Source organism: Talpa occidentalis, unplaced genomic scaffold (genome assembly GCF_014898055.3).
Source record: "Talpa occidentalis isolate TD23 unplaced genomic scaffold, MPIMG_talOcc4v2.1 talOcc4.17, whole genome shotgun sequence".
NCBI lineage: Eukaryota > Metazoa > Chordata > Mammalia > Eulipotyphla > Talpidae > Talpa > Talpa occidentalis.
The window spans coordinates 27,863,328-27,891,156 of NW_023601754.1; the positions used below are offsets into that span (position 1 = coordinate 27,863,328).

A 27,829-nucleotide genomic window follows, 5' to 3' on the forward strand; every position below is an offset into this window, starting at 1 on the left:
TATTGCTTACAAAAATAAATTCATCCCAACTTGGACTTCACTGCAGGAGACTGAACTCGCTACTCGGGCGCTTCCTCTGGTGGGACCACTTCCATCAGCATCTGAAGGTGCATTGTGATAGGGTCTGGGGAAGTCATAGAAAATGCGGTTAGAAAAGAGTAATTAGGAATTAACTTTCCCTTGCCTGTGGGTGAACTGTAGGACAGCTCTTTGGTGGTGGGTCCGCTTGGAGTTGGAGCTCGGGGTGTGCCAGCAACTGGAAGCACTCAGAACCGTCCTGGGGCCACAGTGGTTTCTTGGAGAGAAGCTATTTCCTTAAGCATTAGGAACATGATATTTTATTGCCATCAGACAATTTATAGGAAAAATAGGAATGACTCATTTATATGTATATACCACCATTGACCAAGAGTTGAATATTTAGTCAGGAATCATTTAAGATCATGTCTTGTTTAAAATACTGTTCTTTTCACCTCCTAATTCCAACTTCTCACAGTTTTTTTGTAGGGAGCAGCTTAGCTAAATAACCTAGAGCTGAGAAAGAAGACATACTTTGTATTGTTAGGTTATGAGTCATCCTGACTAGACTCTGACAATATAATCAAATGCAAGCTTGTTTCAAAGGCATGGGGGCAGCGGCGGTTTTCTTGCAGTAGTGACTTGTCTTCCACTGCTGCGGCTGCGCGCCTGCCGTCCCCTCACAGCTTAGGCCTAGATCAAGGTAAGGCAGCGGGGGCAGTTATTTCAGGAAAAGGAAAAAATCTTTGATGGAAAGAAAAGCATATTTTGGTTTTGGCTTTACTTTGCTACTCAACATGAAATAGATTCTCTCTTGATACACTTGTAACTCCACTGTTGAGTGAGTACTAGATTCCACAGATGAGGACTGGAAGCTGTGAGGGTCTGGAACTTGCCCTGCTGGACAAAAGTGCTCTCAGTCCCTGAAGCTGAGTCTAAAGTCTCAGGGTCAACTTCACTGACCTCCAGTTGGATTTTGTTCTTTTGTACCTTATCTGCTTTCCATAAGTTGCCTGCAAATAAAAAGCAAGTGGGAGTGCCTGGCAGCTGGTTGTACTTCCTGTTAGGCAAGCTCAAGAAGCAGCAGATTTTTCCTCAACTTTACGATGAATGAATATGAAGTGGCCGTTGATTGAGTTTAGTAATTACATTGTGCAGCCCAAGTCCTGTTTTCTAGGAACTCAGTCCAGGGGGAGAGGGACAGAAAAAGAGCCCTTGGTTGCCACTGGCCTGGGGATGCTGGGCCACTTGGAAGGCTCTATAATAAATCGTTTCCAGATGAGACTTTGTGAAAGAGCATGATGTAGAATGGGCATCCTTCAGAGCCTCACGTTGGCACCACAGCTTTTCAGAAGTGGACGCACTCACATGTGATGTAGCTACACTTCTAAACAATAGCTGTCCTGAAACATTGCTGAGGGGAAAGCAAAAGCCGTGGCCTCAGCACTGGAAGGCTCAGCCCTGGTCCCAAACTCTCAAGGTGTCCCTGGCATGATGTCTGCTTGTCAGGCAAAAGAAAGTGGCACCCCAGAGATTGGATGCACCATGATGTGAATAAACTACCCAGCTGAACTGTATGCTTAGTAGTTAAGATGGTAAATTTTATGTGTTCTACAATTTAAATAACCGGGGATACTTTCCTTTTTAACATGTTATGTTAATTGGCAGGGACAAAAGAGACCACTATTGTACCCCAGAGGTGCACTCTGAGGGGAACAGGTCCCTTGTCCTCCCACAGGGGTGACATGACCAGGTGCTGGAGCTCGTGTGACAGTGTTGCTAGAATCAGGACAGACGAGGCTGCAGGACACCGTGCAGTGCGGGCCTACAATAGCAGAACAGCCCTGTTGATACTTACTTGAGATTTTCTGGATCCATTCGAACTTACAGCGGACAAAAAGGAAGTAAAATACAAGGCCACTCAGTATAAATATCACACAGTAGAGGTACTCCCACGCAGGCTCAGTGACAATTGGGGCAACAACCAGAAATGCAGAGACGAGGGTCACCAAGATGGGGATGACGATGGGCACCTGCAGCGAGAGAGCAAGGTGGTGTGGTTGGGAGGCGAGTGCACATTTTTTTAGAAATTTTTGAGGATCTTGATACAGGAAAATTGAAATGAAGCCCATGTACCCCTCCTCAAAATTCAGTAATGTTTAATTTCACTTCTTCCACCTTCTTCCTTTTCCCTAGACTAACAAAAATGCCAAATGTGTCATCTTACCTGTGAAATTCTCGGTACATGTCTCAGATTCTTATGCATTTAGCATGTTTATTCCCGTCCTTTTTAAAAAATCGTGTCCTTTTTTTCAAAATCAGTTTTTAAAAATAAATTGATTTACTGTAGGAGTTGGGTGATGTGTCCTACAGAGACTGTTGAAGCTCTGCTTGGTAACTCACTCTACTCTCCCTCATATTTCCCCTAGACTGGTGGTAGACAGAAAAGGATAGAGAGAAAAGAGCTTTTCAAGATGGGGAAGAAGTTATGGTGTTTCCAATTCAAATGTAAGATTGTATTTTTCCTTCCTTTAGATGTCTATTTTTCTGAAAATCTTGTTTCTTGGTGTTAGCACAATAAGCATAATTATTTGCTTTATTCTACAATGTGCCTGTAATTTCAAAATAACTAAGAGTACAAGTAGCAATAATGTTTAAGTTTTTTTTTTTTGTTTTTTTGCAGTTTTTTTAAAACCGCAGAACATACCCACAAGGAAATTCATTTAAATAATACACTTTAATATCAGTCTGGTCATTGTTTGTTGTGTTATGTGACATACTTCTCATAGAGTAAGGGTTATACTATTTGTTTTTAGGGATTTGTTTTTTGTATTTTCATTTTTTAATATAGAATTTTTAGCTTAAATATTTTTTGTTTTATTATCACATTGTCTTTTCGAGAGTTAGCACATGTAAGCACAAAGACATGTTCATCCACTACCACCCTTACATTAAAGTTAGCAAATCCATGAAAGGTAGTGTTGCACCTTGCACTTTTCTATTAATATATACCACAGATAAGTCATAGTAACATGTAAAAGGATTACTCATTTTTTTTACTACTGCATATTATATTTTGTGGCTGTAATAAAGATTTTCTCACCCAATCTCCTGTTGATTGACATTTGGGAACCTCTTGCTATTACAATTAATGTTGGAGTAGGTGACGCCTATATTTTATATTTTTGCTAATTTCACTTAGTAATAGATTACCTCAAAATGGGGTGTCTGGTCAAAAGGTGACTACAGAGTTTTGGTAGGTAATGCCGTGTTTCCTCCATGGTGGCTTGTCATTTGTATAGCAATGAATGAGAGAGCTGCCCCCCACATCCTCACCAATGGAGAATTTCTCCCCATATGGTAGGAAGTGATAACTCTAGAATTGAGGTGTGCATTCTCTTCTTAGTACCAAAGTTGAGCCTGTAGGCTCAAGTTTGATTTTTAAGTTTCATTGCACTTTTCTTTGAACTGTGTTTATATGTATGTGTGCATGGAGAAAGTGTGTTAAATGCTGTTAGGAAGTAAAGGAATGATTTCTTGGTGACCAACCAATTTGTATGGTTAAAGAAGTGATTGACATTAGTGCAGTAGCATGACCTCCTAGCCCCCAAACACACACGACTCCCACTTGTCAATATGCCAACACATGATGCTGATTGGGGTTGGACTTGGAACGCAATTTGAAAGTTTTCCCATATGTGTAATTAAAAACTGTAAAAAACTGTATTGCATCTTGGGAATTTCAATATTTATTTGCCTATAGTAACTGGAAATGAGACTTTAGAGGTTCTTAGATTCTATTAAAAACAAACTAATAAGCAAAAAACAGCAACATCAACAAAAATCCTAGTAAGCATTCTTCCAAGAAATCAGTAACCATGAAGTGCTCTGATCTGTGTCAACCACTCTTCATAGATGGGTCTTTTTGATGTGGTCTGTGTAGAGAGCAAATGGTTTTTCGGGGTTTTCTGCCCTCCAACCATTAAGACTGCCCTGCCTGATGGGGCACCTGCAGTTGTTACATTGTTGCAAATTCTTATTTACTTCTGTGGACCATGGGAGGAGTATTGAGGTAGTCTGGGAGAAAAGGAGAAAGGAGCAGGAGAAGCAAGAGGAGAGAGACAGGAGAGAGAAGGGGAGAGAGAAGGCCAGAGAAGCCCAGAGTGAAGACTTGCCCCGGGCTTGGAGGCCTGATGGCGTACTGGCCCCCCGGCACCCCAGCCTGCCGTGTACCTGTTTGCCACACTACATGTACAGCTCAATAAAAGCCTGAGAAAGCCACTGAGGGCTCCAAGACTCTCCTTTACCCCAACTGCCGGATCAGAAAACCTGCTCAGTGACCATCCTGCCGCTACAGTCTGTTTTGTATCTTGCTATTTTTAATTTTTTGACATATCTTTTGGTATCTATTAAGACTTCGTTCTGAGACTTAACCACTATAGATGGTAGGATATAATACCTTAGCCTCATTTTTAAATTTTGTCTATTATAAGCAATAATGAAATCAGCTAGGAATTCTCCCCAGGTTGTAATTTTAAATAGTAAGGCATTTTCTTAGGCATATTTGATATGCTTTTTTCTTCCATTTTTGTTGACATAAAACTCATACATGCACACACACAGACATATGTCAGTGCTTAATATTTGTGTAGTGTGTTAACTTTATCTCCTATTTAGCTCTGCAGTTAAGTATAATCACCTTATGCCAATGACTAGTTTCTAAGGCTCATTTTCCAGGTGACTCAGGAAGGTTTCATGGGGCAACATGTGCCTTGAGTGCTTTCCTGTTTGTAACTTTATTTTGCAAAATCAACTCCACTGAAGTCTTTGGCTTACATTTTCTCTTTGAATATCTCAAATATGTTGCTGGAACATAGACGTACACCAAATATGCCTTATGGTCTCTCGTGGTGCTGATGAGAAGTCTGATGCCTGCATTTTACACTTTCCTTTGTATGTGAATTGGTGGAGGGGTGTCAGGAGAGGAAGGGAAGGAGAGTGGATACCCAAAGCATTTTTTAAAGCTCCAGCATTTATCAGAACGTAATTTCTTTTTGGCTTCTCCTAGTTCAGACGCCCCAGTTACACTGCGTGTGTTGGATCCAGTCCCTCCCCCCACTCTCCTTCCTTCCCCAGGACACGTTTCTTGTATTGCAGTTTCTCAGCATTCTCTTACTTTGGTTTCCTTCTTCAGAAACTACAAGTACAAATGTGTTCTTTTTTCCCCCTCTGTCTCCTTTAGTTTTTTCTCTCAAATCCTTTTTATTTCTGCTTGAGGGATTTTCTGTGAAGAACAATCTGTTCTACCACCATGATTTTGCGTGGTGTATGACCTGGTTGAGGCGGAAGGTCTTCTTCCAGGCTCCATATCTATGTGGACTCTGGAGATGAGATGATAGTCAAGATACAGCAGCTCCAGAAAGACCAGTAGTGAATCCTAAAGCTAAAGACACCCCTTTTCTTGTGTGGTTATTTAAGTTTCCACACCCTCTGCTGCTTGTATCTTGCTATTCGAACTAAATAACAGTTGTTTCACGGATAACAGAAAAGTCCCCTAAAATAAGTGAACAAAGTAAATCCCCCTCTCTCCTTGGTGTGTAGCCCCAAGCCAGCCTCGCAGAGAGGTGGGAGGGGTCCTAGATGGCTTGCTCAGCTCGGCCTGGGGCCAGAGTTGGGAGGTCCCTGACTCTGTGAAAAGTGTGTGCCTGAGAGTTTGAGAACTGTCAGCACTGGCACCTTGCTCTGGTTAGGCCATGGGTATCCTTGGTAACTTAATACTTACTGCCTAGAGGACTGATGGAATCATAAGCTGTAATAGGAAATGAAGAACAAACTCTAAAATAGGATATTTAAGAGTCAAGTCAGGTTGAAAATAGAAAGCATACCACTAGCATTTAAAAGTTACCTCCATGTAATTCATTTCAAGAAATCAAAGCCACTTGTGACATTTAAGATCGTAAACCTACCTTGATAGGTCTTTTCACGTCTTTCTTCGTAAACCTCATCACAATCAGTCCCAGAACTGTCAAGCCATAAAACATCCATGCAGCAAAACTGAAGTAATTGACTAATGAGTTTATGTTACCAGGGATGATGTAAATAGTCGCAATGATACCCTAGTAGAAAAAAAAATGTATAGGTTATTAGTGCATAAAAATGTGATCCTTGTCATTTCACAGAAGGCTGAAGAGGTAGTTTTTCCTGTGGATAGACACTTCCAAATGAATGAAAGTGCCTGTGTATTCCACTATATTGGGGGCTAAAAGCCAGGTTTTGGCTGTGATAGGTGGTCTCTTTGAACCCAATGAAAAGATTTGGGAAATAGGTACATTTTGAAGTTACAGTTTTAAGCAGAGGAAAAACAAAATATTTATGTATATCATACCCTCTTTCTAATTATGAATTTTCCTTCCGGAAAGTTTTCACCACAGGAGAGGCCCTGGGACTGTGAAACTCAGGCTGTCCAGGCCCGATGTTGGCCTGTCTCAGCTGCACACCCCTCAGCTTGCACTTGACTCTCAGGGGCTGTTTCCTCATCTGGGTCTTACCAGGCAGAGAAGTGGAGTCTGGCCCTGAACTGAGGGCCTGGGTGCCCAAGAAAGCTGCACACAACCACGGTCTACGCCCCACAGAGGAACCTGTCTAGTCTTCAAAGGGCCTTTACTGCACAATGACTTCTGAACTCTGGGACCACACGAGAAACTGTAAAATGCCTTATTCTCCTTCCCTGATAGCATGTGGATTTCTGTATGACTTATCACCAGGGACCCAGAACATAGAAACATACATAGTGTATGTATGAGGGGACACACCTGAAAGATTCAGATAGGCTCCTTTGTAGACAAATTCAGAAGAAGGAGAGGTTGGCAGAACTGTCATGTTGAGGATGACGGGAACCTGGGGCATTTGAAAGCTACTGGGGTTTGCAATACAGGTTTAATTTCTTGAAACTGGGGGACAAGAAAGGGGATGTTTCCATGGCGGAATTCACACTTACATAAAAGATGATGGCAGGGGCTGGAGTCAGGTGCCTGACACTGATGTAGGAGAGCAACTTGAGCATGTGGCCCTCACGGCCTGCAACGTAAACGAGCCTGAAAAACAGTGACCCAAAGTGTGTTGAGGACAGTGCATTCTGCTGTCCTGTGCATTGCTGGAGGCCACTGAGAAGTGACCCGGGGAGTCTCCAGGCAGGAATCTGACCCCCAGGGTGGAGTGAGTTTAGGGGGAGTAACTGAGGTGCAAACTGCTTCCTCCATGCTGGAGCCACCTAATAATCAAGGGGGTAGTTTAGTGAGGCCTGTTCAAGGAGGAGAGATCTGATCTCAGGTCTAAAAGTGATGCAAGAAACAAATATTAGACCCCAGAGCTCAGAGCACTTGACAAAAAGCAAACACAGAAGAGCCTGGCTCTTCTGAAATCTAAGCTGTGCAGAGTTTCCACTGTTCTTAAATGAGGCAAAGGTGAGTCAGCAAATATAAGTGCCTTAGCTCCCCCCAAGAAATCCTGTGATTCAGTCATCTGAAAGACCATGTTTAAGTGTTAAAAGAATGGAAGAGCTTAAACAGAATTTCTTTCGAAGGAAAATGTAATCAACAACAGATTAAATTAGATGCATGTGAAAAAAACAAATTAGATGCTAGGTCTGAGTATGAAGCAGAGAGAAATGGAAGGACACAGAAAATAAATAGGGAAAAGCTCAAATACATTGAATAAGGTAAATAAAAGAGCAAAGAGATTTTATAGAATTGAAAACATCAACTCAAAATGGACTAAAGACTTGGATATAAGATAAGAATCCAGACTCAGCAGACCTCTTCTGTCTCACCCACTGCTCCCCTCAGCAGTGAGTTTCAGTGGATCTGCCTGTTCTGCTCCCCACTCTCTCTGGTGAATCCTCTCACCACTACCACCCCCGCACCTCCGCCTATACCCCAGTTCTTACATGCATAAGTAAATAATTTTTTTTTAAAAAATAAAAAAAGACCAGAATCCATTAAATACATAGAAGAAAACAAACTCCACAATATTGGCTTCAAGGATGTCTTTGGAGAGCCCAAAGGGAAGCAAATCGAAAGCAGAAATAAACAAATGGAACTGTATCAAATAAAAGCTTCCGCATAGTGAAAAAAACTACCAGTAAAAAAGAAAGACACCCTCAAATGCACATCATACATCTGACAAGGGACTAATATCCAAGATCTACAAAGAACTTGTACCACACAACAGAAAGAGAATGACGGACAGAGGAGATAACACTCTCCAAAGAAGGCAGACAAATGGCCATAGGCACACGAGAAAACACTCAACGTTGCTTTCTCTCCATAGCCTCGCCCGTGCTTGTTTCTGGCCTTCTGATCTGGGCCATTCTCACGGGGGTGAGATGGTTTTGATTTGCATTTCCCTGATGGTCAGTCTGGTGGGCACTTTTTCCTGTGCCTGAGGCCATCTGTGCCTTTTGAAAAATAAAATCTATAAGAGCAGATCTTCATGACCATGGACACTGGCTCTTAGATATGACAACAAAAGCATGACGTGGAAAAAATCAACAAAGTGGACCTTGTCAGAGTGAAAAACTTAAATGTTTCAAAACTGCAAGTAAGAAAATGAAAAGACAAATCACACACTGGGAGAAAATATGTGCAAATCAGAAACCAGATGAAGGCCTTGTATCCAGAACTCATGAAGAACTCTGGCAGTTCAATAAGAAGAGGACAGACAGCCCAGGTTGCTTGTTTGTTTGTCTCTCTATTTTGACTTCAAAATGTATATTATCTACTGTTACTACAAAACCTACAGTAGAGAAGTTACAAGGATTTAGGAAATGATAATCCATAAACATGTCCATTACATGGGAAAGCAGTACTTTGTGTCCTAAAGTTCCAATGTCAACATAAAAACCTCCCAAAATAAAGACTAGCGCCTAGGATATCTAACAGAACAGAAGTTATATGCTGAAGACAGCTCTTCCAGGGCAAATAGTCCATCTTGTACAAGATGAATGCAAAATCAGTCAATGTGTTCACTCTGATGTTTTCATTATATTTCAAACATTTGCTTTTTTTCAGTATTATTTGTAAACCTGGTTTTATTAAATTGCATTTTTTAATTTATTGAGACAATGGTTTCCAACACTGTATATGATTTACAGGTCTAGGTTGACACCTTTTCAGATGTATGTTACCACACCACACCTCTACCAAAGCCCTAATAAGCCTCCATCACAGTCCACTGGGTCCCTCTACTCCTTTTTTCTACCTCCCACCCTTCTCGTAGCATCAATTTCAGATTTTCTAGGATTTGTTTTGGTTTAGTCTGTTCCATTGTTTTATTTCCTTATATTCCACATATGACACAGAGCCTCGAATATGTGTTTCTCCTTCTGAGCTGTTTCACTATCATCCCTATATAATTGCAAATGGCAAGTTTCGCCTTTTTTTTGACGGCATGGTATTCCATGGTATATATGGACCACATCTTATTTATCCACTCATCTGTGATTGGTCACACTTATGGTTGTGGACGTAATTTGCCTGTTGTATGTAGTGTTGCAATGAACATAGGAGTTGATATATCCCTTCAAATTAGTGTTTTTGTGTTCTTCAGGTAGACATGCTGAATCCACATGTTAGATCTATCCTGAATGTTTTGAGAAACCTCCATATTGTTTCGCACAGGGGCTGGACCAGTCTACTTCCCCACCAACAGTGTACAAGAGTTCCTTTTCCTCTACATCTGCACCTACGCTAATTGTTTCTGGCCTTTTTGATATAGGCCATTCTCACAGGTGTGAGGTGGTGTCTCATTGTGGTTTTGATTTGCATTTCCCTGATAATAAGGGCTGATGAGCACTTTTTCACATACCTGTTGCCCATCTGTAGGTCTTCTTTGGAGTAAGGTCTATTTAATTCTTCTCCCCATTTTTTGGGTTGGGTTTTTTCTCATTATTGAATAGTGTGAGTTCTCTGTAGAACTTGGGTATAAGCCCCTTGTCAGATGTGTCATGTGCAAATATTTTCTCCCATTTAATAGGGTGTCTTTGTTCAAATGATAGTTTCTTCTGCTGTGCAGAACCTTTTTTCATTTGATATACTCCCATTTGTTCATTTTTGCTTTTGTTTCCCTTGTTGTTGTAGTCAAGTTCCCAAAGAATCGAAACCAGTGTTGTGGGGTTTTTTCCTCCTGTGTATTTTACAGCTCTATATATTTCATCAAAGTCTTTAACCCATTTTGAGTTAATTTTTGTAGAAGGTGCAAGATGATGATCTAGTTTCATTCTTTTGCATGTGGCTATTGTTTTCCCATCACCATTTGTTGAAAAGACTTTCTCTGTTGTATACTCTTGGCTCCTGTTTCCATATAAGTGTGGATTTATTTCTAAGGTCTCAATTCTGTTCCATTTATTTTTTTTATCCCAATACCATACTGTCTTGGTTACTGTAGTTTTGTAGTATAGTTTAAAGTCTTAAATTGTGATACCTTACCTCGGTTCTTTTTTGTCAGGATTGTTTTGGCTGTTCAGGATCTTTTGTGGTTCCATATATATTTCAGTAACATTTGCTCTATCTCTTTGCAGAATGCCTTGAAACTTTGATAGGGATTACATAGAACCTGGATATTCCTGTTGGTAAAATGGCCATTTTAACAATGTTGATTATTATAATCCATGAGCAAGGAATATCTTTCCATGTCTGTGTGTCTTCTTTTTTTTTTTTTTTTTTGTGTTTTCATTTCTCTGTTCAGTCTTTTTTTTTTTTTATTTTTTTTAATCTTAATTTTATTTTTATATTCCCCCATACAATTGCAAACGCCCCATTCTGACCCCAATCCTTCCCCTCCCGCCCCCCACCCCCCAAAAAGTGTCTCTGGTTCATAGTTTTTTGTTGATTTTGATTTTCACTTTCTTATATTCATTTTCCTGGTCCCTTATTTAAGTTTTCTAGATTCCTGCTATGAGTGAGACCATCCAGTATTTTTCTTTTTCTTTTTGGCTTATTTCGCTGAGCATGATCCCTTCCAGCGCCATCCATGTTGCTGCAAATTGCATGTGTTTATCTTTTTTGAATGCTGAGTAATATTCCATGGTATATATGTACCACATCTTCTTGATCCAGTCATCTACTTTTGGGCATTTGGGTTGTTTCCAAAGCTTAGCTATTGTAAACAGTGCTGCTATAAACATAGGGGTGCAGGTGCTCTTTGGAACTGATGTTTCTGTGTCCTTTGGGTAAATACCTAGGAGTGGAATTGCTGGATCATATGGAAGCTCTATGTTTAGTAGGTCCAGAAATCTCCACACAGCTCTCCATAGTGGTTGGACCAGTTTGCACTCCCACCAACAGTGCAGAAGAGTTCCTTTTTCTCCACATCCTCGCCAACATTTGTTGTTGCTAGTTTTTTTAATATGTGCCATTCTCACTGGTGTGAGATGGTATCTCATGGTAGTTTTGATTTGCATTTCCCTGATTGCAAGTGATGTTGAACATTTTTTCATATGTCTGTTGGCCATTTGCATTTCCTCTTCAGAGAAGTTTCTTTTTAGCTCTTCTGCCCATTTTTTGACTGGATTATTTTCTTTGTTGTTGCTGAGTCTCATCAGCTCTTTGCAGATTTTTGTGATCAGTCCTTTATCATTAGTGTTGGGTGCAAAAATGTTCTCCCAGTTGGTGGGGTTTCTCTTTGTTTTTGTTATTGTCTCTTTTGCTGTGCAGAAGCTCTTTAATTTGATGTAGTCCCAACTGTTTATCTTTGTCTTCACTATCACTGCTTTGGGTGATGTGTCTGTAAAGATGTCTTTGATGTGCAAATCCCGTAGTGTTTCGCCTATATTTCCTTCTATGTATTTTATGGATTCAGGTCTTATGTCTAGTTCTTTAATCCATTTTGAGTTGATTTTTGTGTATGGTGTGAGGTAGTGGTCAAGCTTCATTCTTTTGCATGTAGCGACCCAGTTTTCCCAGCACCATTTATTGAACAAACTTTCTTTGCTCCAATGCATAGTCTTTGCTCCTTTGTCAAAGATTAGTTGACCATAAATCTGTGGGTTTATTTCTGGATTTTCTATTCGATTCCATTGGTCTGTATGTCTGTTCTTGTTCCAATACCATGCAGTTTTGATGATTATGGCTTTGTAGTATAGTTTGAAGTCTGGGAGTTTGATGCCTCCATTTCCTTCTTTTTTTTCAGTAGAGCTTTGGCTATTCGGGGTTTTTGGTGATTCCATATGAATTTCATCAATAATTGTTCTATTTCTTTGAAGAATGCCATTGAGATTTTGATTGGAATAGCATTGAATCTGTATATTGCTTTTGGTAGGATGGCCATTTTAATAATGTTTATTCTTCCAATCCATGAGCAGGGGATGTCTTTCCATTTCTTTGTGTCTTCTTCTATTTCTTTTAACAGTGTTTTATAGTTTTCTTTGTATAGGTCCTTTACCTCTTTTGTTAGATTTATTCCCAAATATTTGATTTTTTTTTGTTTCAATAATAAAAGGGGTGGTTTTTTTGATTTCTTCTTCTTCAGATTTATTGTTTGTGTATAGGAAGGCTACTGACTTTTGCGTGTTGATTTTGTATCCTGCCACTTTACTGAACTGACTGATGAGTTGAATTAGTTTTTCTGTGGAGATTTTGGGGTTCTCTATGTATATTATCATATCATCTGCAAAGAGTGATAGTTTGACTTCTTCTTTTCCTATTTGGATTCCTTGGATGTCTTTCTCTTGTCTTATTGCTCTGGCTAGGACTTCCAGTATTATATTGAAAAGCAGTGGTGAGAGTGGACATCCTTGTCTTGTTCCAGATCTTAATGGAATTGCTTTCAGCTTTTCACCATTGAGAATTATACTGGCTGTTGGCTTCTCATAGATGGCCTTTATGATGTTGAGGTATGTTCCTTGTATCCCAAGAATTTCAAGGGCTTTTATCATGAATGGGTGTTGCACTTTGTCGAAAGCTTTCTCAGCATCTATTGATATTATCATATGGTTTTTATATTTCTTTTTGTTGATGTGTTGGATAACGTTGATTGATTTTCGGATGTTAAACCATCCTTGTGCCCCTGGAATGAATCCAACTTGGTCGTGGTGAATTATCTTATGGATACATTGTTGGATTCTGATAGCTAAAATTTTATTGAGGATTTTTGCATCAGTGTTCATTAGGGAGATTGGCCTATAGTTTTCCTTTTTTGTGTTGTCCTTATTCGGTTTTGGTATTAGTGTAATATTGGCTTCATAGAACGTGTTTGGTATTGTCCCTTCCTTCTCAATTTTTTGGAAGAGTTTGTGAAGGATAGGCACTAATTCGTCTCTGAATGTTTGGTAGAATTCATTTGTAAATCCATCAGGCCCTGGGCTTTTGTTTTTGGGGAGGTTTTTGATTACCATTTCAATTTCGCTGCTTGTAATTGGTCTGTTTAGGTGTTCTATTTCTTCTTTATCTAGCTTTGGGTGATTGTAGAGTTGTAGGAATTTGTCCATCTCCTCTAGATTGTTGAACTTGTTTCCATATAACTGTTCATAGTAGTTACTGATTATTCTTTTGATTTCTGCTGTGTCCGTTGTGATTTCTCCTCTTTCATTTATGATCCTGTGTATTTGTGCTTTCTCCCTTTTTTCCTTTGTGAGCCTGGCTAGGGGTTTGTCTATTTATTTATTTTTTCAAAGAACCAGCTCTTGGTTTCATGGATCTTTTGGATTGTTTTTTTAGTTTCAATTTCATTTATTTCTGCTTTGGTTTTTATTATTTCTTTTCTTCTACTGGATTTGGGGTTTTTTTGTTGTTCTTTTTCTAGATCTTTGAGCTTCGAGATTAGGTTGTTTCTTTGAGTTCTTTCTTGTTTTTTGATGTGAGCTTCTATTGCTATATATTTTCCTCTTATTACTGCTTTTGCTGCATCCCATACATTTAGGATATTGGTGTCCTCCTTGTCATTCAATTCAAAGAATTTTTTAATTTCTTCTTTGATCTCCTCATTAGTCCAGTGGTCTTCCAGTAGTGTGGCTTTTAATCTCCATGAGGTAGGATAATTCCTTGCCTTCTTTTTATGATTTATTTCTAGTTTGATGCCTTCGTGGTCAGAAAAGATGGTTGGTATGATTTCAATCTTGGTGTATCTGTTGATGTTTGTCTTGTGCCCCAGTATGTGATCGATCCTGGAGAATGATCCTTGTGCGCTTGAGAAAAATGTGTACTCCGTTTTTTTTGGGTTTAGTGTTCTATAGATGTCTGTTAAGCCCAAATGCTCTAGGTCCTTATTTAGAGCTTTAGTTTCTTTACTTATTTTTTGTCTTGTTGATCTATCCATTGTTGATAGTGGTGTGTTGAAGTCTCCCACTACGTATGTGTTTTCCCTGATGTCTGTTTTCAGAGAGGACAACAGTTGTCTGATATATTTTGGTGCTCTTTCGTTTGGTGAGTATATGTTAATGAGTGTTATTTCTTCTTGAAGTATTGTCCCCTTAATCATAATGTAGTGACCATTGGGGTCTCTTTTTATTTTTTTGAGTTTGAAGTCTGTTTTATCTGATATAAGTATAGCTGTTCCTGCTTTCTTTTTTGGCCCATTTGCTTGTAGGATTGTTTTCCATCCTTTGACTTTGAGCCTATTTTTATCTTTTGTAGCTAAATGTGTTTCCTGGAGACAGCAAAAGGTTGGGTTTTGTTTCTTAATCCAGGCTGCAACTCTGTGTCTTTTTATTGAAGAGTTTAGTCCATTTACATTTAGAGTTAATATTGATATGTTAGCATCTGTATTTGCCATTATGTTTGTCTTTCCTTTGATTTTATTTATTCTTTTAATAACTTTTTTTTTTTTTTTTGGTCTTCTTTCGTTGTTATTCGTCCCTCTGAGGTTCTGGCTTTAGGATTCCTTGTAGTATTTTTTGGAGTGGGGGTTTATTCGTAATGAAATTCCGGAGTTTCTCTTTGTCTGGGAAGGTCCATATTCTTTCTTCATGGAGGAAAGAGAGCTTTGCGGGATAGAGTATTCTTGGTTGGCATCTGTTTTCTTGGAGTCTGTTGACTATGTCCCTCCACTCTCTCCTTGCCCGTAGTGTTTCTTCAGAGAAGTCTGATGTCAGCCTGATTGGTTTTCCTTTGAATGTTATCTGTTTCTTCCCTCTTGTCAGCTTCATTATTTTTTCCTTGTCCTGGATTCTTGGGAGCTTTACTATTATGTGTCTTGCTGTGTTTTTCCTTTCGTCGTGGAAGTTTGGTGTTCTTCTTGCTTCTTGTATATCAATTTTCAGCTCCTTCTTCGCATTTGGGAAGTTCTCTTCAATTATCTCCTGGAATATTTTCTCTGTTCCTACATCTCTCTCCTCTCCTTCTGGAATTCCTATAACTCTTATATTTCCTTTCCTCATGGAGTCAGATAGTTCTCGAAGTCTTTCTTCATTCTTTTTCCTTCGTACTTCTCTTTCCTTTTCTGTTTTGGTTCTTTTTATTTCTGTGTCTTCAAGAGAACTTATTCGTTCTTCCATTTCATCTATTCTGCTTTCCTTGCTTTTCCCGGAGTTCTTTAGTTCCTCCATTAATTCTTTGATCTCCTGCATTTCTTTTACTTCCCTCTTTAGGGACTCAATTTCATTCTTCTGACCATTGTTTTCCCTCTTTAGGGACTCAATTTCCTTCTTCTGATCTATCACTTTTTTAATCATGGCAATTTTAAATTCTCTTTCTGGAAGGCTCAGAAGTTCTTCCAAGTTGCTGTCGTTGCAATCTGGGGAGTGGTTTTCTTTTTGTGGTGTGCTTCTTTCCTGAGGAGTTGTTAGGTTGCGTGTGGTTCTTCTACTCCCTACTGTCTGTTTTCTAATTTGTCGTATGCGTTGGGACACTGTGATGCTCGGACTGACTGGCATCTTGGGTGAACTTCTCCGCTCCCCTCTGGCTCTTCCAGGAGCCATCTCTGCCTTCTGGGGGAGCTTTCTGCTGGTTTTAGGCAGTTTTTACTGAAGAAATGTCCCTGTTCTCAAATGGCGAAGCGGGATGCAGTCCCTGCGCCTCCGGTTTCAGGCACACTGTTCTGCGCACCCGGTCTGCCCCGGACGTGGGTGCCTGCTCCCTCTGTGGGCTCAGACTGCTGGTCGGAAGGGGCCTGGCGTGGAATAACTTCCCGGCTGGCCACTGCAGAAGCCTTCTGCCCTTTTCAAGCAGTCTTAAGAAATTTCCTGTTCTATGGGGTGTTAGTGACTTTTTTTTTCCTGGTCGCTAGGTGGCGCCAGAGATCTCTCCTATTGTCCTTGGGGGGCTGTTTTTCGTCCCCCCCACCCCGTGGGACAGGGAACAGAGCGGGAATGGTAGGGTACACCTCAACAGCTTTGGGGTGCTGTGTCTGCCTTGTGCCCCACCGTCGTGGAGAACCCACGCCCCGAATTTTCGTGCCCCGGGTCTCAGTTCAAAGCCCTCAGTTCCAGGACGCGGGCTGTAGCCCAGTTCAGTGGCGCGGGAATGGCGCCTTTTGCACCGCTCCCGTGCCTGGGCGCCTGGTTCCTGCTCACTCAGGGAGGGACCTTCACCTCAGTGAGGACCTCCGCGCGTCTCCCCGCAAGCCTAGGTCGTCTCCCCGCAAGCCTAGGTCGCAGGCGCGGGTACCTGGGCAGCCGCGATTCCGGTCTGCACTTGCTTTTCAAGCTCCCCGAGCGCGCCGCTTTCCCGCGCCAGCTTACCGGCAGCCCGGGCTGTGTGCGTGTCTCCCGGGGTCTTTGTTCTTCTCTAATGGCGCCCGGAGCCGTTCGCTCACCGCCGCGGCGGATCCTGCAGGGTTCGCCTCAGCTCCCGTTCACGGGGTGTGGTGGCTGCAATAGTTCCTTTCCACTCACTGTCCCGCTTGCTGCGTCGTTTGTTCTTGTTGGCCGTTTTGGTTTGTTGTTTCCTCCTCTCTGCGGGTCGGAGAGTGCCGCCTCTGTGGGCGGGGGAGGGGAGCAGGGTTCTGCGCTTCCCTCCCTTCTGGTCCTCTTTTATGGCCACTTTCTTCTTCGGGTAGTTCGCTGGCGTCACCCGTTTATCTTCCGTGTCCCGGTTCTCACTGGGACCTGCCGCTTTTCCTCCCTATTAACTTTTTTTAATGGGAGATCTTACTCGCAGCGTCTCCTCGCCGCCATGTTGCTCCGCCCCCTCCTTCTTTTTCTTTTAACAACAACTTACAGTTAGTTTTTGTTGTAATGGCCTTTTCACCTCCTTTGTTAGGTTTATTCCTAGATATTTTTTATGTGACTGTAAATGAGATTGTTTTCTTTATTTCCTTCTCATCTGCTGTGTTTTTTTTTTTTCATATCCAAATACAACAGACTTTTGTACATTGATTTTATAGCCTGCCAGTTCACTGTTGTGATTTATTGTTTTTAATAGTTTTTTAGTGGTGTTTTTAGGGCTTCCTAGTTATATTATCATGGCATTTGCAAACAGTGATAGTTTTATTCTTTTCCAATTTGGATTCATTTTATATATTTCTCTTGCCTAATTGCTCTAGCTAGGACTTCCAATACTGTGTTGACTACTACTGCTGAGAGTGGACGTTCTTGTCTTATACCTGACCTTAGAGGGAAGGCTTTCAGTTTTTCACCATTGGATATGATGTTAGCTGTGGGGTTGGCATATATAGACTTTATAGTGTTGAGGTATGTTCCTTCAATCCACCCCCCTTTTAAAGTTTCTATCATAAATGGTTGCTTAATCTTGTCAAATGCTTTCTTTGCATTTATTGATATGATCACAAGATTTCTCTCTTTCCTTTTGTTGATGTGGTGAATTACATTGATTGATTTGTGTATGCTGAACCATCCTTGGGCCCCTGGAATAAATCCTATTTGGTCCTGGGGCCTCCCTGGTGGCGCAAGGGGTTAAGCACCGCACTATGAAGCAATCCACAGCTTCTGCAGCATGAGTTCAATCCCCGGCCGGCCAGGGAGCAACCCACATGGCACAGCAGACCTCTCCAGTCTTGCCCGCTGCTCCCCTCAGCAGTGTATTTCAGTCGGTCTGCCTGTTCCATTCCCTGCTCTGTCTCTGGTGAATCCCCTCACCCCCTGCATCTCTGGCCTGTACCCCAGCTCTTGTATGCATAAATAAACACATTTTTTAAAAAATCCCATTTGGTCCTGATGTGTGATCTTATTAATGTATTATTATTGGTTTCAGTTTGCTAAGGATTTTTGCCTCTATATTCATCAGGGATATTGGTCTATAGTTTTCTTTGTAATGTCCTTGTCTGCTTTTGGCATCACAGTAATGTTGGCTCATAAAATGGTTGGAAGCATTTCCTCTTCTTCAGTTTTTTGGAGAGCTTGAAGATAGGTATTTGTCTTTGAAAGTTTGATAGAATTCACTGGTGTAACTGTCTGGTTCTGACTTTTGGATTTTGGGAGATTTCTGATTACTGTTTCAATTTCCTTGCTTTTAATTGGTCTGTTCAAGCCTTCTATTTCTCCTTAATTTAGTCTTAAAAGGACCTGTGCTTCTAAAAAATTATCCATTTCTGTTAGGCCATCCAATTTATTGGCATAAAGAAGTTCTTGATTGTCTCATGATCCTCTGTATTTTTGAGATGTCTATTGTAACTTCTCCTCTTTCATTTCTGATTCTATTTATTAGAGTTTTTGCCTTTTTTTAGTGAACCTAGTTAGAGGATTGTCTATTTTGTTTATATTTTCAAAGAATCAACACTTAGTTTTATTGCTCTTTTATACTTTGTGATTTCTATTTATTTATTTCCACTCTTGTTTCTACTGTATCCTTCTTTCTAGTGGCTTTGGCTTCATTTGTTCTTCTTTGTCTATGGCTCCTTAGAGTATAAGGTTCGATTATTTGAGATCTTGTTTCTTGATATATCCTTTCCTCTTAGTATTGCTTTTGCTTCATCCCACAGGTTCTTGTAACTTTCATTGTTTGTCTCCAGGTATTTTTTTAATTTCTCCTTTGTTTTCCTTATTAACCCAATAATCATTCAGTAGCATGTTGACAGACAAACCAGTTTTTTAAATGGGCAAAAGACTTAAATAGATACCGCACCAGAAGATATGTGGATGGCTAATATACACACAAAAAGATGCTCAGTATTGTTAGTCATTAGGGAATGCAAATTAAAGCCATAAGGACATACCAATACCCACTGTTATACTATAATCAAAAAGCACTGTCAAGTGTTGGTGAGAGTGTGGTGAATCAAACTCTCATGCACTGCTATAGAAATTAAAGTGGAATAACCACTTGGAAAGCAGTCAAGCAGTTTCTTTAGAAGTTATTATATGACCCAGCAGTTCTGTTCTAAGAATCTACCTGAGAGAAATAAAAACATATGTCCCCACAAAGATATACATGTGAATATTCATAGCAGCATTGTTCATAATGTTCCAAACTGGGAACAATCCAAATGTTCATCAACTGGTGAGTGGATAAACAAAATGTGGTGTTTCCATGTAATGGGAAACCATTCAAGTGAAAGAAATGAACGGATACAAGCTAGACCTGGAAGAAGTTCAAAAATAATATGCTAACTGAACAAAACCAGATGTGACTGGAAGCGACAGATGGTATCATTCCATTCAGATGAAATGTCTAGAAAAGACAACTTCACAGCATATCATTGGTTGCCTGGGGCTGTAAGTAGAAGCAGGGATTAACTACAGTCAGGCGTGGGGTAGCTTTTTGGAATAATAGAAATGTTCTAGAATTGGATTGTGATGATGTTCGCACAACTTTTTAAGTTACCTGAAATGACTATACAATTACAAAGTGAGTTTTATGGTATTTATAATTCAACAGAGCTGTTGAAATTGAATTGTGATGTCCTACAATAAACTATCAGACTGAAAAGTTTTAATTAAAAAAAAAAGTACTTATAACCTATGGGAAAAAAAGAAACAGTTTGAGATAAATCTGGAAAATTATGTGCAAGAACTATGTACTGGAAACTACATCCAAAAAACATTTTTGAAAAAAAAGTAAAAGATCTAAATAAACAAGTCAATGCTTTCCCAGTGATTTCCTCTCCAAACTGATCTACATGGACTCATGCAGCCTATGGACTCATGCTGTCTTGATCAAGATGCCCAAAAGGCATTTTTGTAGACATTGACAAGCTGATTCTAAAATGCAAATAGGTATGCAGAGAATCAAGAATAACCAAAACATTTGAAGAAACAGAGTGCAGGACTAGAACTGCCTGGGCTTTTAGAATGATTTTGTGATAGATCTTTCACTTTGTAAGTATTTAAATGTATAACCTTTGGCAGTTTCTTGAATACAGCAGTACTGGGCAGTTGTTCAAGAATGTTCCCTGCAGCAGTATTTATGAAAACAGCCCCACCCAGCCCATGAGTGGAAGTTATGTTCAGTTATGCTACCTCATAAAATGGAATACAACATAGCTGTGAACTGTCCCTGGACTGATGGTGTCCAGAGGGTTGGCGGGGCTGGCACGCGATGCCTGTTTAGGTAAATAAAGTTTCACAGCTTGTTTGCTTTCATGCAGAGACAGAGTTAAGCAGTCATGACAGACCTACATGGCCTGCAGGCCTAACATATTTACTCTCTGCTCCTTTGAAAGAAAAGTTGGCAGCCTCTGGTCTAGTTTGTGTATATATTAACATGAGATGTTCAAGAAATAGCATTAGGAGAAAACAGTAAAAAGTATAGTAAAAAGTGTGAACCAGTGTCTCTTCCCCCATCACCCAGCTCTGAGCTGGGGTCCCAGCACTATCCCCAGGCCCCCCAGGGCCAGCCTTATGGGCTTTGGGGCCCCTGCTTGTGTCCTGAGGGGTACACTGGCAGAATTCTGAGAATTTCGGCCCTGAGGCTGGTCTGCCTTGCATGTGGAATGGGTCCTGCTGCCACATCCCCCTGCCAGGGTGAGTACCGGTCCCCTACCTGCCCGCAGTGAAGCAGGTCCCGTTGGCGGCACCGATGGTGGAGAAAGCCACAAAGAGGGGAACCACCCACGAGGCTGGGTAGAGGACACGGTCACCAAACGTCTGGGGAGAGAAGTGGGGTGAGTCCAGGCATCTTGCCCAAGAGAGCAGCTGTACCTGTCCCAGGGGCCCACCCCACGGGGGCCCAGGCTCGAGGCAGGGAAGTGTAGAGAACCACTGAGGAGCCAGCACTGCCTCCGCTCTTCAGTGTCTCCGGATCTTTTGATGGTGACAGAACCCCTTGCTCACCTCTCCCTCTCATCCTTCTTAGCCGCCCCAGCAACCTATGACCCCTCACCTGTCCCCGCAGTCAGTGACCTCGCCATAGCTAGCACTGCATGTCCCACCCTCCTGTCCCTGCCACCCTTCCTTCGGGGCCTGCGCAGTCCCAGCTCAGCTCACGCGGCCTCCAGCACATGGTTGCTTCCACCTTCGCCACTGGCCCTCGCACCAGTCCCTTTGATCCTCCTGTCCCTCCTTCTCCGGCCTGGCTTCCCTCCCACAATCTATTTTTATGACTCCCTCCTTCAGCAATTTTTGCACTTTATCTCCCCCATACTTGCCTGTCAAAGCCCCACCCTGACTGAGCCAGCCCTGCTCCAGCCACACCCTGTGCTAGCTCCAGGGTGCTGGGCCCTGGCAGAGAGGGGCTGCCACCCTATATTGCAAGGTCTTGGGTAATGCCCTAACCTGTTCTCTCTGCCCCTCTCCTGTGCGGGCACTTCTACCGGAGCCACAGTCCGGCCGCCCCCTTCCCACGGCCCCCCTCCCACGGCCACCGGCGCGCACCACGGCCACCGCCTGGGACTGCAGGAGCTCCGTCGCCGTCATCACGGTGAAGTAGGACACGTTCATGAGTATGTAGCACACTGTCACCAGGGGAATCCCGACGACGATGGCCAGCGGCAGGTTCCTGGATGGGGCAGGCCAGGGTCCGTTCATGGCACCCGAGTGAGACACTCAAGATTGCGTCATCCCACCCTCCCCCAACCCTGGGCAGCCCTCCCCCTGCTCCCTGGGGGCCCCGGGGTGGCAGCGGCCCCTCCTGAGGCCCACCCAGCAACACTGGACTTGGGGACAGCAGAGTCCCAGCATGGACACGTGACAGTGTCAAGTCAGGAGAAACTGCCCCTCTCGCAGACGCCAGGGCGAGTAGAAGCGCTTGCAAAGCAAAACTAAGCCAGAGAGCATGTTCCTTCCTCTCAACGACTCCCCACCACCCAGAACCAAACCAGGAGGTATGTAGACACGAGAAACCACGAAAGGGTCACAGGCGGTGAGGGGAAGCGGCTCCTTTTGCTCAGCAGGCCAGCAGCAGCCTGTCCCGGTCCCGGTGTCTTACCTGAAAGGGTTTTTCAGTTCCTCCGTGATATAATTGAGCTGATTCCTAGAGAGAGAAAAGTGAATTAACAACCTTCACTTTCTGCACCACAAACGAATACATGCAGGTTTCATCTTATTTCTCCACCACACAGACAATCCTGCAGCAATTCCAGGGTGGTTTCTTTGAGAAACTCCTGGTGATGGCAGTGACGGTGGCGCAGGGACGTCGGCACACCTGTCAGCCAGTAGGTCTGTGGGCCACCTGACTCTGCTCCAGGTGGGGGTCACAAGTTGCCCAGGAGCTCTGAGAGAAAAAGGACGTTTTTTGGAAACAATGAAATCAGCAGGATTTTGCAGGAGTGAAGCCCAGTGGCTGCGCCCTTCCTACACCAGCAGCCGCCCCGCCAGGCCCAGTATTGTGGATGTTGAAGCCGTAGGGCCTCAGGATACTGCTGGTGGTCGTGTGCCAGGGCCGCCCACCTTCGTCTGGTTTGGCTGAGCCTGCGAGCGTCTGGAGAGGCTTCTGGCACAGGCCTCCCCTGAGGCTGGTGCCCCGAGAGGGACTGGGAAGGGGGTCGGTGTCTCAGTGTCTTGGGGAGAAGGGGGAGGGGGAGGGTGATTAACAAAAGGCAGATATGAAGGGGAATCTCAGGGTCCCACAGCCCCAGAAAGAAGTCATTGCTTCCACGCATGTTTAAGTCAAGACAGAGCAGGCGCGGTCCTCTGGCAAGCGCTTACCATCCGTCGTAGGCCCAGAGCCCGTTGTAAAAGGCCAGGCTGATGGCTCCCACGGTCAGTTTTGAGCCCTCAAAAGCATTCTGAAAGTTCCTTGTATTTCCTGTAAGGCAGACAGGGAGGGGTGCCTGTCAGCTCGGGGCTTCCCATCGTCTTGATGATCGAACAGGATGACTGAGGATATTAACCAGGCCCTGAGAAGTCAGGAAACTAGAGTCTTCGGCTGAAGTTCTCGCTTAGGAGCAAAGTCCCCTGAGGAGAAGGAAGGCGTCACCTTGGGCCAGGAGCACGAATCCGCTGATGATGATGATGGCCACAATCACCATCTTGGTCGCTGTGAACACGTTCTGGACGTAGCTCCCCAGCCGCACGCTCATGGCGTTCACCGTGATGATGAACACTGGAAAGGGGGGAGAGGACGGTCTGTGTCAGGTCCGTGAGCTCTGTGCCCCCTCCTTTGGGCCTCCTTCCCCTTCCCAGGCCCCCTGCAACCGTTCTGCCATCCATTCATCCAGATGCACCTCCTGGTGCACCTTTGACATCCAGCTGCGTCTGGAGGGTGATGAGAAGCAGCCAAGAGCCAGCCAAGTGCTGCCCCCGGGGACCACCCGCAGCAGCAGCCTCTCCCTGGACGCCCCTCCCAAGGGTGAGGTTTTATGCCAAGATCAGACACTGCCCTGCTTTTCACTGGTGCCCAGACCCAGATGCACTGGCCACCTGGATGCAGAGGAGCCAAAGCCAAAGTCTCCCCACATCACCTGTGCCAGGTACTTGGGTACTTACAGATGGCAGCGGCTGCCAGGCACTTAACCACCAGCTCAGGGGGCTTGCAGCCCGAGTAGAAGGGCGCGCAGGCATACTCGGAAAAGCTGAGGCAGATGATGGCAAAGGATGTGGGCTTTATGACGAACAGGCTGGTCCAGGAAAAGAGGTAGGCGACGGGAGGGCCGAAGGCCTCCATCAGGTAGGGGTACTCGCCGCCCGACTTGGTGATCATCGTGCCAAGCTCCGCAAAGCACAGGGCACCTGAACACAGGAGGAAGGGGTTGGCCTGGCGCAGGGTGCCCCCTTCCCTCGGGGGCTGCCTGCCAGGGCCCACCATGTTGCTCTCTCCCAGCCCGCCCTGCGTTCTGGCCCTTGGACGCTTCGGCACAGCCCGCTCATGCCTGTTTGCACACAAGCCCTGAAAGGAGGGGAAGGGCGTGCAGCGGCTGCCAGACCAGGGCACAGCTGGCTGCGCGGGTCACCTATCTCCACACTCAACAGGGAGGGTCTCCAGGGAGCAGAATGTCCGTTACCCATTGTCGCGAGGATCCCACAAGCCGCCCATATGATGAGACAGGGCCCCACAGCTTCCGTGTTGCTCAGCACAGATTTGGGGGAAATGAAGATTCCAGAGCCGATGATGCTGCCCACGATGAAGCAGATGCCGCTGAAAAGGCCCAGCTGAGAGGCGGAGGAGGAAGAGGAGAGTCAGTGCTGCCACGGGACCCGGCCCTATGGCCCGGGCCTGCCCCGCCCCCTTGGGTGCAGCCATAGCGGCCCCTTGTCAAGCCACGTCCCCTGTTTCACCCAGGGCTGTGGCAAGGCTAACAGCGGAGCTCTGTTTCTGGGCCTTCACAGCAGCGTCCGGAGTCAGGTAGCCGTGATCACACCCATTATACAGAGGAGGCCATGGAGGCTCAGAAAGGATGTGGCTGCCCCGTGTGATGCTGCAGCGCACTGGACCTGGTCAGGACTCACTCCCACCTACCTCCCACCCTGGACATAGGGCCTGGATGGTAAAGGCTGAATTAGCAAATAGTCACCAAGAAAGGCCTTGGGACACAGCTTCACAGGGCAGGGTGGAAGGGAGAGTCTCCCCCAAAGCTGCAATCAGGGTCAGGCGCTGAGACCCCAGTCAGAGATGTCCCTGGGGTGAGCCATGGAGGCCCCAGGGGCAGACACACGTGGGGCTGTGGACGTTCTCCGATGCTGTTTTGCAGGGTATGAGCTTCCTACTGACAAGACAGTTCAGACACACACTGTCTGATTGCACCTCTGTGAAGTTCAAAAACAGGCAAACCTAACCTCCAGGGGGAGAACTCAGCCTGGGGGCCTGCCTGGAAAGGGTGCTTTCCGGGGTGATTGCTTTGTTAGAACTCAGAAAACTAAAGATCTGCACATTTCATGTATTTAAATTATACATGAATCAAGAAAAACAATTTTATTAAGGAATAAAATGTCCAGCATGGTCTCCTATTGGCCTGGGTCCTGGCCCCCTGAGGCAGCTGGCACTGCATGTCTGGATACACAGAGTGAGGAGGGGCGGGGCAGTGTCTGTGGGTCTCAGGCCCAAGCCCAGCGCTATGACGGTCCCCAGCTTTCCTTCTCTAAGGCAGGGGTTCACTCATGAAGCTCCCAGCCCACAGTCAAACCATGCCATGCCTCAAATACCACCTGCTGCTAGTAAGAGGTGCTCCCCAAAGCCCCACCCACCCATCCTGCCCTGGAAGCTCCCTGAAGCCCCATCCCCATCACTAGAGCTGTTCAACCCTAAGCGAGACAGATATTTGGGGGAGATGCTATAGAGCGTCCTCTCTGCTCATCTGCACCCCTGGGGCCTGAAGCTTGTCCTCCAGCAGCAGAGCTTGGAACCCCATACCCAACTCATCCCTAAGCTCCCCTTCTTGCAGGCCCATGTCAGCCCCATCTTCACGCATGCTCTGCTCCCATCCTAGGCTATAGGCCCCTGCAAACCATCCCTTACAACATCCCAAACCCAAGGGGTCTTCTGTTTCACACCTGTGCATTTGACACCCTAGCTTACTCTCTAAGACAATCATTTTCCCCATCACTAGAGCTGTCCAGCCCTAAGTGAGGCAGATATTTGAGGAAGATGCTATAGAGGGTCTATAGAGGGTCCTCTCTGAACCCCTAAAGAGCCTGGCAGTCTGAGCACGGGCCAGCCCCTCTAGATGCTTGCCAAACATGGAGCACACGTGGGGTAGCCACACAAGAATATGCCCACTTCTCTGGCGAGAGGGAAGGAGGTCAATCTAAAGAGATGGGAGCTTCACCAGCCAGAGACCCGTAGCCACACCCCTGCCTGACCCTGGAGACTGGGGGTGGTGGAGGGGTGCTCCGCAGAGAATGCCTCACCTCCTTTTGGAGACTTGTGTTCTTGGGTTCTTCACTCTGCACTGACTTCTCATCTTCTCTCCTTTTTCTCAGGCTTGGCTCCTCCATTCTCTCCCACCTGAAAATTCTAGGAGGCTGCAAGGAGGGCCAGGCCTGGGCTCAGCACATGGTCTAGCAAACCAGATGCCCCAGCACACCACCAGGACTGCTCCAGGCTAGCATGCCAGGCTGGTGGCCACTGACTCCGAAAGCAGGTCATGAGCTTCTGTTCTAGAAAATGTCTATCCCTTAGGGGTCACTTGTACAATCCCAAGAATGACAGTTTGTGGTGATGGCTGACCAGGCCCCAGAATGGTTCTTTCTTCTTAAACCCCCTTCTGCAGACCCCCACCCTCCAGGCCTGAGCCATGCCAGGGGCTACCAACCCCCAGCCTTGAAACTCGGAAGCGTCCCTCTCCGTGGCCCAACTTCATTTCCCCAAAAGTAAATATTTAAAAATGTCCTGAAATATAGAAAACTTAAATAAGGGACCAGGAAAATGAATAACTATAAGAAAGTGAAAATCAGAATCAACAAAAAACTATGAAACAGAGACACTTTTGGGGGGTGGGAGGGGAGGGATTGGGATCAGAAAGGGGGGGTTGCAACTGTATGGGGAATATAAAAATAAAATTTATTATTAAAAAAAAAATTAAATAAATAAATAAAAATGTCCTGAAATGTACTTAGTAGAATCCAGTATAGGATGGAATGTTTTCCATAATTACTCCCCAAGCCCCCCCCCCACACACATACACAATAGATCTGTAACGTAGATGTTTTACCAAGTGATGTCAAGAATGAAAAAAAGCTGAGAACAATCAGGGCAGCTGACTCGGTGGTGACTCATTTCTTGTGCCCCTTCTATAAAGCCCCTCTGCAGCCCGGCCAGGGCCGTGCCAGCCTTCCCATCACCCGGGGGCCTTACCTTCTCCCTTGACCTTGCAGGACCAGGCCGCTGCTCGTGGTGCTGCTCGCCTGCGTCTGACCGGTCGCGCCCTCGGAATGGCCATGTGTTGTGCCCAGGAGTGGAGGAAGCCAGAAGGTACAGAGGTCAACAAAGGTAATTATTAAACACATTTTCTTTTTTCTTTTTTTTTTTTTCCTTTGAGCAATGCAGCTTGGATACACCATACAAAAAGGGGGCGGTGGGCCAGCCAGTTTCTCTTCAAAAATATTTTTATTTTGCTCATTTGTGTCTAGATTCTTTTTTTTTCTTTCTTGACCTAGATTCCCCCAAATCAACTCTATCCAGTAAGAGGAAATCACTAAAGGCTGGAAGCAGAGGTGATAAACTTTGGAACCAGCTGATTTATTACCCTTACAGTGTGTATTCACAAGTATCAGGCAGCACAAAGAGTTAACATTTGAACCTAGCTGGCCAGGCAGGGCCGCTGCTTCCCGACCCACGAAGGAATTTCTGCCCAGAGCCCTTGGTCTGCTGTCCCCTCACTTTTTCCAGGTAGTGGGGTTCAGCACTACCTGGAACTAAAAGAGAGTTTGCAGAGTTCGGACACATCTCAGAGGTCCCGGCAGGTCCCTAAGGCCCAGGTAGGTATCCGGCCCGTGGGCACAGGCCCTGGGTGTGTGGTGTTGCTTGGCCCAGCCCCAACACAGTGGAGGGGAGGCAGCAATGTCATCAACTCCACACTCTCACTTGCTCTCTGGGGAAACTGAGGCCCC

At 44.4% G+C, this 27,829-nt stretch overlaps 1 protein-coding gene across 1 annotated transcript; it reads right to left on the bottom strand.

Moving 5' to 3' along the window:
* On the bottom strand, positions 1 to 27,208 carry SLC7A9 (solute carrier family 7 member 9). The gene is made up of 13 exons (XM_037516367.1): positions 27,075 to 27,208; positions 26,129 to 26,242; positions 24,286 to 24,433; positions 23,771 to 24,013; positions 23,262 to 23,387; positions 22,991 to 23,090; positions 22,272 to 22,316; positions 21,719 to 21,842; positions 20,889 to 20,992; positions 7,016 to 7,112; positions 5,985 to 6,134; positions 1,877 to 2,051; positions 1 to 124 (listed from the first exon to the last, which is right to left on the bottom strand). Exons 2-13 carry the CDS (start codon positions 26,213 to 26,215, stop codon positions 60 to 62), a joined length of 1,464 nt encoding a protein of 487 aa, XP_037372264.1. The 5' UTR covers positions 26,216 to 26,242; positions 27,075 to 27,208; the 3' UTR covers positions 1 to 59.
* Positions 27,209 to 27,829: the final 621 nt, after the last annotated feature.

What these genes read in the sequence shown, in the direction of transcription:
- SLC7A9 (XM_037516367.1), bottom strand. Translation starts at nt 26,215, where the DNA reads ATGGAGGAGCCAAGCCTGAGAAAAAGGAGAGAAGATGAGAAGTCAGTG. An exon ending in ACACAAGTCTCCAAAAGGAG is followed by an intron (nt 24,434 to 26,128) that starts GTGAGGCATTCT and finishes TCCGCCTCTCAG; the next exon opens with CTGGGCCTTTTCAGCGGCAT. An exon ending in ACGTGAAAAGACCTATCAAG is followed by an intron (nt 2,052 to 5,984) that starts GTAGGTTTACGA and finishes CTCTCGCTGCAG; the next exon opens with GTGCCCATCGTCATCCCCAT.